The sequence below is a fragment of the Hoplias malabaricus genome, chromosome 18 (genome assembly GCF_029633855.1).
Source record: "Hoplias malabaricus isolate fHopMal1 chromosome 18, fHopMal1.hap1, whole genome shotgun sequence".
Classification (NCBI taxonomy): Eukaryota; Metazoa; Chordata; class Actinopteri; order Characiformes; family Erythrinidae; genus Hoplias; species Hoplias malabaricus.
Window position 1 is genome coordinate 31,295,531 of NC_089817.1, and position 10,030 is coordinate 31,305,560.

The window sequence follows — 10,030 nt, forward strand, 5'->3', positions numbered from 1 at the left end:
TCCTATTTAAAATGTTATCATATTTGCTGGGGATGTTAGAAATTATATTTTCATTGATTTGATACAATCTTGCAATGATATATTATTATGGGAAAGGTCGGTGGTGGACCCAAGAGCAGCGGTCTAGGTTGATTTATATTTACAGGTAACTAGTGAATGTGATTTGAAATATAATAAAAAAAAGTTATGAGGTGTTGAGAGCATGCTTGTGTACTTTTAGTGTTAGTGTGTATGAGCCTGGATTTGAATCAGTAACGTAGGGAACCAGGGAGCTGAATTTTACCACTGCTATACAGGAGGCGTTGAAAAGAACATGGAAAACCAACTCAAAAGGCAGTAAATATGCGAGAACGGCAAACAAAGGAGACACCAAAAAATGGTATGTTCAAACAAAGGGAAATACTGATAACTAAAGCAACAAAATAATTCTCAGCCACTGGGCTGGAAATACACTTAAAAAATGTTTTTTTAATGTTTAATAAATAAACTTAAATCACAGGAACCTGAATTCTTCTTTCAACATAAAGCATCTTAGTCTATAACTACTTTTTTTCCAGCTTCCTTTTCTCTATATTTTTGTTTTCTCCTTTTACAAAGAACCTTACCATCTGCCTCTCTACAAAGGTGCAGCACAGAGAAAGGTTTGTGTGAGCCTTTTATACAGCACCTTGCAGGTGTGCCTGATTAGCACTAATCAGTGCTAAGGCTTCTGGGAAATGGAGTTCTGAGAGCTGCTCCCAGCTGCTCTCTTACAGGGCCACCCCTGCCCCTTGCTGGTGGCCGGCCGTATGGATAAACCTCTTACATATATCATGTCTTTTTTTGGCCTTGTTATATTCTGTTAGGCTTATTGGCTTATATTACATTTGCTTGTATATTTCCATGATTTATAGGAGTGGTTTCCTTTTCCCCGATCCTGAAATGATCAGATTTGGCCATTTATTTGTTAAAGAAATTGGGCCACTATTACATATCTGAGTGGTATGTGATCATATGAACATTTGGGATTAACCCAGTGAGAAATGTTCCAAACCTGTTTATTTTACACTATTGTTTATTAATTTCCCATATCACTGGAACATTTTAATCAGATACATAAAATAAATAAGTCAGTTACTGTCACTGGGCACAGGCCTGAGAGTTTCCATTATCCACATGAAGATATATTTTCTGCTTCACAGAATATACCGAGTCATCACATCATGACAGTCACAAACCCACAATGTTTATATTTTCCTTCAGTAAGGAAGAGATCAATTTCAATATTTATGTGATTTCTTAAAAAAAAACATGAATGGATTGTCAAAATTTTATCTGCAGTCTGCATCTGCAGCATGAGGAAATTATGCTTCTGACTGCAACAGGACTGTGCACAGATTTGAGCTTCTCAAGGAACCTCCAGGAATTATTTGGATTTGTCCTAAAATATTAATTAAACTGAAAAAAGCACACATAGAGAACCTATTATTTTTAGGAATTTATAACAAATATTAATTTAACAAGTTTACTATTTCATTGGGCTGTCAGTGTAATATTAATATGAATGAATGAATTTATGTATCCTTCACTGTTGACAACTGTTAAAGTGCCCTACATTCTGTGTCACTGTAAATACATCATACACCCTATGTTATTCTCAGATGACCCACATGGTAAATGATGACATACACTTGCAAAACAAATCAGTGATTCTTTTAGCACAAAGTGACTATTCATTAGTCAATGGGAGGGTAAATACATGTATAAAGTGACATGGCAAATTGGCTTATCTGTTAGTTCAGTAATCCTGAACGGCACAGTTACATCATTTCAAACAAAAACCTTGTCGGCTTAGATGGATAACCCAGTTAATGAAAATGTTACAGTCCAGTACTGCTTTCCTGACAACAATGCATCTTGCAGAAAGGAGGTCCGAACAGGCCCTGTTTATATATTTCTGTTCATTGTTCTCTCATGTATATCTGTGTGCACTGTGTTTATGAACCTGTTGGTGATCATCTCCATCTCTCATTTCAAGCAGCTCCACACTCCAACCAACCTGCTCATCCTCTCTCTGGCTGTGGCTGATTTCATAGTGGGATTGATTGTTATGCCTGTAAATATAATGCAATTTATAGACTCATGTTGGTATCTTGGAAAAGTGATATGCAATATGCTTCCAGCTGTCAATTCACTTTCAGTGTTGGCATCTGTCTTCAGTCTGGTTTTAATTGCAGTAGATCGGTACATTGCTGTGTGTGACCCCCTGCTTTATCCCAGTAGAGTCACTGTGTGTAAAATGTCTATATTCATAATCCTAGGCTGGTCTTTTTGTCTGATTTATTGTGTAATATATATATACTTTAATAACAATCTCACTGCAACACAGTTATATGTCACATGCTATGGAGAGTGTGTTCTGGTGATAAAATATTCCTGGCTGATGTTTGACTTTGTGCTTTCATTCTTAATCCCTTTCTCTGTTATACTGATCCTGTATGGGTTGATTTTTAATGTGGTGCTACACCAAGCCAAAGCCATCAAGACTTTAAAGAAACATGCCATAAACAAACAAGAAGCCAAAGTTCCAGGCTCTTCTCAAACCAAAGCAGCCAAAAAACTGAGTTTTGTCATTTTTGTGTATCTCGCTTGTTGGATGCCATTTTACTTAAGTTCTTTTTCAGTTGAAAATGTTACAAATACAACAGTAGTGTGGACTGTGTTTAGCTGGCTAATGTTCCTGAACTCTTCCATGAATCCAATCATTTATGCAATTTTCTATCAGTGGTTCAGGGTGTCTGTGGAGCACATTTTGACTTGTAGAATATTTGAATCTTCATCTTCAAGGTTGAGTGTATTTTTAGACTATGTCTAAGACCAGACTGACAAAGTCTTGGCCAGTTTACAAACACCAGTCTTTTTTTTATATATATACACTAAATGAAAAAAAAAAAGACTTCATGTAAATCAGCATTTAACTTTGTAATGCTATTATTATCTCATTAATCAGAGCAGTGATGTGGGCCGTGATGTCCTCCTCCCACTTTGGCAATGATTTCCAATAAGCTCTGCTTTTATTATATTGTTTAAATGAATGTTTTTGTGTTAAATAATTTATAACAAACATTTATTCTTGCTCATAAATCATTTGTGAAAATAAAAATGATGACTGTATGTCAAGATTCATAAAATATTTTAACAATGTATTAAGTGTACATTTAATGAGCTATGCTCTTTGATTTGGCAAACTATATGCTCTTTTTATGAATGTATGTCATGAATGTATGTGTAAAGCAAGAATCCCAGATACTATGATAAATTATGTGTGAACTGAACCTACATTTCTAAATCTACATAAATTTGAATTGTGAGCACTGATCTGACAGAAAGCCTAAGCTGATGTTTTATTTGTTATTTTATCTCTGGTAATCTCCCTAGTTCTGAAAAGTTGAGTTGTATATAATAGAATCCATCTGTTTGCATCCTGAATTGGATTAAATAAATACATCCTTTTCAAATCTATTAAATAAATATGTCTTATCCTCTAAAGATTCCTGATGAGCATTTATCTACATAAATGAATCCATAAATGCACTGCATGTTACTAATTATGAGCTTAGATAAACTATCCGCAGTGTCTGTTACCACAGTGACAAAATAAATGTAAATTATGAATCCAATATATAAGGATTATAAATACTAAACTGCTGAGAAAGTCATTTCCTCACACTTTAACCTCACCTAACTGTAGAAGTGGAATACTTAAACTCATTGATATTGTATTACAAAGCATACAATAAATAATGATGTTGTCTCTGTTCCTTCTTTGAATGTGTGTCTTGTTTATAAGTTTACGTGCCACTTGATTCCTCTTCCCTTCATTGGCTTTAATAAAGACAAAGCACTGTATACAGGCTGAGAATAGATGTTGTTGATCTACTCATGAAGAATATCTTCTTTAGATATTTTGATTAAATAAATAACAGTTTTAATGTGCCACCTGTAAACAAATAAGGATACGCTTGATATTCTGCTAATCAACATTATCATTTCCCTGTAGTCCTTAAAGCATTGTATTCAAATGGGATTGGGATTTATTTTATTGTTTGTTTACAGTCTTAGAAATTTTGGGTGTATCGTCCGTGTTATCAGATCTTTTGATACCTGCTCAGTTAGAAATATTCCAAATGGGTATATTTTTAAATAAAATAAGCCAGTGACTATCACTGGGGACAGTCGTAAGAACTTATTTATTAAAAAGGAATCTCTGTTTTATGGAGTACTGCAAGACATAAAATAATTAGAGTCACAAAAACAATTCTGATCAACTTCAATAAGGAAACAGGAAAAATTCCATCTTCTTTGCAATGTCATTGATGGAGTGCAAACATTTACAGTCCACAGTCTGCATCTGTAACAAAATAAATTATCAATCTAACTAAAACAGGTCTTTTTGATCAGGCTGAAAAACCTCTATGCACATTTTTTTACAATTTAATGACCCTCCAGGAATTTTTTAGGGTATTTTAATGCACTGCTGAGTGTTGACACTTGCTGGAATTCCCTATGTGAGGTTTCATTGTAAATACGTCATACACCCTGTGTTATTCTCAGATGTCCTCCTGCACAGTAAGTGATGACATATATGTGCAAACCAATTCAGGGAATATTTTATGCAAACTCAACATTCATTGGTCAGTGGGAAGGTAAATACATGTATAAAGTGACATGGAAAATAGGCACATCTGTTAATTTGGTACTCCTTAACAGCACAGTTAAGTGATAAAAAAAAAAAAAAAAAACTTATCAGCTTAGATGGATAATATAGTTACTGAAAATGTTACTGTCCAGTACTGCTTTCCTGACAACAACGCATCTTGCAGAAAGGAGGTCCGAACAGGCCCTGCATATATATTTCTGTTCATTCTTCTCTCATGTTTGTCTGTGTGCACTGTGTTTATGAACCTGTTGGTGATCATCTCCATCTCTCATTTCAAGCAGCTCCACACTCCAACCAACCTGCTCATCCTCTCTCTGGCTGTGGCTGATTTCATAGTGGGATTGATTGTTATGCCTGTGAATATAATGCAATTTATAGACTCCTGTTGGTATCTTGGAAAAGTGATATGCAATATGCTTCCAGTTGTCAATTCACTTTCAGTGTTGGCATCTGTCTTTAGCCTGGTTTTAATTGCAGTAGATCGATACATTGCTGTGTGTGACCCCCTGCTTTATCCCAGTAGAGTCACTGTGTGTAAAATGTCTATATGCATAATCCTAGGCTGGTCTTTTTGTTTGATTTATTGTGTAATATATATGTACTTCAATGACAATCTCACTGCAACACAGTTATATGTCACATGCTACGGAGAGTGTGTTCTGGTCATGAAATATTCCTGGCTGATTTTTGACTTTGTGCTTTCATTCCTAATCCCTTTCTCTATTATACTGATCCTGTATGGGTTGATTTTTAAGGTGGTGCTACGCCAAGCCAAAGTCATCAAGACTTTAAAGAAACATGCCATAAACAAACAAGAAGCCAAAGTTCCAGGCTCTTCTCAAACCAAAGCAGCCAAAAAACTGAGTTTTGTCATTTTTGTGTATCTCGCTTGTTGGATACCATTTTATTTAAGTTCTTTTTCAGTTGAAAATGTTACAAATACAACAGTAGTGTGGACTGTGTTTAGCTGGCTGATGCTCCTGAACTCTTCCATGAATCCAATCATTTATGCAATTTTCTATCAGTGGTTCAGGGTGTCTGTGGAGCACATTTTGACTTGTAGAATATTTGAATCTTCATCTTCAAGGTTGAGTGTATTTTTAGACTATGTCTAAGACCAGACTGACAAAGTCTTGGCCAGTTCACAAACACAAGTCTTTTTTATATATATATACACTAAATGAAAAAAAAAAAAGACTTCATGTAAATCAGCATTTAACTTTGTAATGCTATTATTATCTCATTAATCAGAGCAGTGATGTGGGCCGTGATGTCCTCCTCCCACTTTGGCAATGATTTCCAATAAGCTCTGCTTTTATTATATTGTTTAAATTAATGTTTTTGTGTTAAATAATTTATAACAAACATTTATTCTTGCTCATAAATCATTTGTGAAAATAAAAATGATGACTGTATGTCAAGATTCATAAAATATTTTAACAATGTATTAAGTGTACATTTAATGAGCTATGCTCTCTGATTTGGCAAACTATATGCTTTTTATGAGCCATGAATGTATGTGTACAGCAAGAATGCCATATACTATGATACATTATGTGTGAACTGAACCTACATTTCTAAATCTATATAAATTCGAATTGTGAGCACTGATCTGACAGAAAGCCCAAGCTGATGTTTTATTTGTTATTTTATCTCTGGTAATCTCCCTAGTTCTGAAAACCTGAATTGTATATAATAGAATCCAACTGTTTGCATCCTGAATTGGATTAAATAAATACATCCTTTTCAAATCTATTAAATAAATATGTCTTATCCTCTAAAGATTCCTGATGAGCATTTATCTACATAAATGAATCCATAAATTCACTGCATGTTACTAATTATGAGCTTAGATAAACTATCCGCAGTGTCTGTTACCACAGTGACAAAATAAATGTAAATTATGAATCCAATATATAAGGATTATAAATACTAAACTGCTGAGAAAGTCATTTCCTCACACTTTAACCTCACCTAACTGTAGAAGTGGAATACTTAAACTCATTGATATTGTATTACGAAGCATACAATAAATAATGATAGTGTATCTATTCCTTCTTTGAATGTGTGTCTTGTTTATAAGTTTTCATGCCACTTGATTCCTCTTCCCTTCATTGGCTTTAATAAAGACAAAGCACTGTATACAGGCTGAGAATAGATGTTGTTGATCTACTCATGAAGAATATCAGTTTTAATGTGTCACCTGTAAACAAATAAGGATGCACTTGGTATTCTGCTAATCAACGTTATCATTTCCCTCTAGTCTTTAAAGCATTGTATTCAAATGGGATTGGGCTTTATTTTATTGTTTGTTTACAGTCTTAGATATTTTGGGTGTATAGTCCGTGTTATCAGATCTTTTGATACCTGCAAAGTTAGAAATATTCCAAAAGAGTATATTTTTAAATAAAATAAGCCAGTGACTATCACTGGGGACAGTCGTAAGAACTTATTTATTAAAAAGGAATCTCTGTTTTATGGAGTACTGCAAGACAAAATAATTAGAGTCACAAAAACAATTCTGATCAACTTCAATAAGGAAACAGAAAAAATTCCATCTTCTTTAGAATGTCATTGATGGAGTCTACAGTCTGCATCTGTAGCAAAATAAATAAATTATCAATCAAACTAAAACAGCTCTTTTGGATCAGACTGAAAAACCTCTATGCACATTTTTTGATTCATTTATTTATTTATTTTTACATGTCAATGGCCCTCCAGGAATTTTTAAGTTTTTTTTTTTTAAAGGGGTGGAATATTTTATGCAAGGGAGTACACTAGGGAATATTTTATGCAAACTCATTATTCATTGGTCAGTGGGAGGGTAAATACATGTATAAAGTGCACATCTGATAATTTGGTACTGCTTAACAGCAAAGTTAGGTGATTGAAAAAAAAAAAAAAAACTTGTCGGCTTAGATGGATGACATAGTTAATGAAAACATCACAGTCCAGTACTGCTTTCCTGACAACAACTCATCTTGCAGAAAGGAGGTCCGAACAGGCCCTGCTTATATATTTCTGTTCATTGTTCTCTCATGTTTATCTGTGTGTACTGTGTTTCTGAACCTGCTGGTGATCATCTCCATCTCTCACTTTAAGCAGCTCCACACTCCAACCAACCTGCTCATCCTCTCTCTGGCTGTGGCTGATCTTATTGTAGGTCTGATTATTATGCCTGAGAATATCATGCAACTGATCGATTCTTGTTGGTATCTTGGAAGCTTGGCATGCTCTGTTTTTCCACTGGTCAGTTCTCTGTCAGTGTTTTCATCTGTCTTCAGCCTGGTTTTAATTGCAGTAGATCGGTACATTGCTGTGTGTGACCCCCTGCTTTATCCCAGTAGAGTCACAGTATACAAAATGTCGATATGCATAATCCTAGGCTGGTCTTTATGTCTGATTTATTACATCACTTTTATGTACTTTAATGACCATCTCACTGCAGCACAGTTTTATTCTACATGCTATGGAGAGTGTGTTCTGGGCATAAAATATTCCTGGATGATTTTTGACTTTCTGCTTTCATTTGTAACCCCTTGCTCTGTTATACTAGTGTTGTATGCTTTGATTTTTAAGGTGGCTAGACATCAAGCCAAAGCCATCAGTGCTTTGAGCAATGGAGTTCCAAACAAACAAGAATCCAAAGTTTCTGGCTCTTCTCAAGCCAAAGCCGCCAAAAAATTGAGCTTTGTCATTTCTGTTTACCTTATTTGTTACATACCATTTTATTTAACTTCTTTTTCTGTTGAAAACGTCACTACATCATCAATGGTGTGGACTGTTTTTGGCTGGCTGATGTTCTTTAACTCTTCCATGAACCCAATAATATATGCTATTTTCTATCAGTGGTTCAGAGTGTCTATAAAGCACATTATGACTTGTAGAATATTTGAATCCTCATCTTCAAGATTCAGCATGTTTTCTGACCATGTTTAAGTCCAAACTGACAAAGCATTGACCAATTCACCAGCCAGCCCTCCTGAAAAAGTGGGTCTTTTTTTACTTTATCAATCACAGCAGTGCTATGAACCTTAAATTTGTACCAATTGTAAATGTAGCCAACTCTATTTTGTACATTTCCAATAAGCCCTGCTTTTTCAATATATTGTTTAAATGGATTCATGAGGTTTCTTAAACTTAATTATGTGCTGATATAGTTTCTTCTTCTTCTTTTTTTTTTACACTTAAATGCCCAATCATATTAAAATTAAGTAAGAATATAGTCTTACTAAAAGTATATTTAATTGTCTTTGTTACCTTAGGGTTACTTTGCATGTAGAACAACAATAGTCAACTATTATAAAATGTGTGCTTTGAACAACTTCAAAATATATATAAATATATAATACATAATATTATATGTGTATATGTCTGGGGGATCTGTAAAGAAAAAATGCAATTCATTATGCTGGAATAGGTTAGTCATATTTGTAGATTTTTAACCATTATACTCTACCTCCCCTCAATGATTTTTATTAATATAAAACACTAAAAACAGGCTGAGAAGAGATGTTTTGATCTACTTTTGGAGAACAAAGCCTTTAGATATTCTGCTTTTATTCTGCTTTTATCTGGATATACTTCAAGTAGTGATCTTATTCTGCTAAATATATTCTCAGGTTATAGTAGTCCATAAATTATTTTATTAAGTGGGATTTGGCTTCACTAACGTGTGTGTATATCTTTTAGGCTTTATGTGAATGTTGAGTTCTTATCAGTGCTTTTGTCTCCCTGTACTTGCACAGTCAGGAATTAGCCATACTGATACATTTTACACCAATGTTCATTGTCACCTGTCAAAATCTAAACCAAATGAAGAGAAGTGGAATAAATATTCAATTATGTTCACAGGCCTGAGTGTTTCCTTTTAAAATCAAACTTTGATAACACTTCAAATGAATCTTGTATTTATAAAACCTTATAAATGCATTCATAATAAGCCTGTATATTTACTCATGAAAACATATTGCTATTTTCATGACACTTTATAAAGTATTAGTGCATAATTTCATAAAGACAGGTGTTAGAATGCACTATAATATCCATCGTTAAGAACATTGTACCATTTGGGGAACCTTTGAGGCAGTAGTAGTAGATAAGGCTCATCATACACAAAAAATGGGTATTGTGACAAGGCCATTCTGCCAGTAACTGTGATTTATTGTCCTAAAAAGGGATTTGGGAACAAGTGAACAAGTCAGTATTTGGGCTTGGTGTATGATGATGATGATGATGAGTTGCATATCCTCATCCACCGTCACACAAGTCTCCAGACGATGGATACTGTTCTGTCCCATCAGTGATCACACACCAGGCACACAGAAAACA

The 10,030-nt window shown here is 34.3% G+C and overlaps 1 protein-coding gene across 1 annotated transcript; it reads left to right on the forward strand.

The window, feature by feature from the left end:
- The first annotated feature begins 7,618 nt into the window (after positions 1-7,618).
- On the forward strand, positions 7,619-8,638 carry LOC136674447 (trace amine-associated receptor 13c-like). Its single transcript, XM_066650452.1, has one exon. It carries the CDS (start codon positions 7,619-7,621, stop codon positions 8,636-8,638), a length of 1,020 nt encoding a protein of 339 aa, XP_066506549.1.
- The last annotated feature ends 1,392 nt before the right edge of the window (positions 8,639-10,030 follow it).

Bases quoted from the DNA above. Each gene is read 5' to 3' on its own strand.
- LOC136674447 (XM_066650452.1), top strand. From the start codon at position 7,619: ATGGATGACATAGTTAATGAAAACATCACAGTCCAGTACTGCTTTCCT.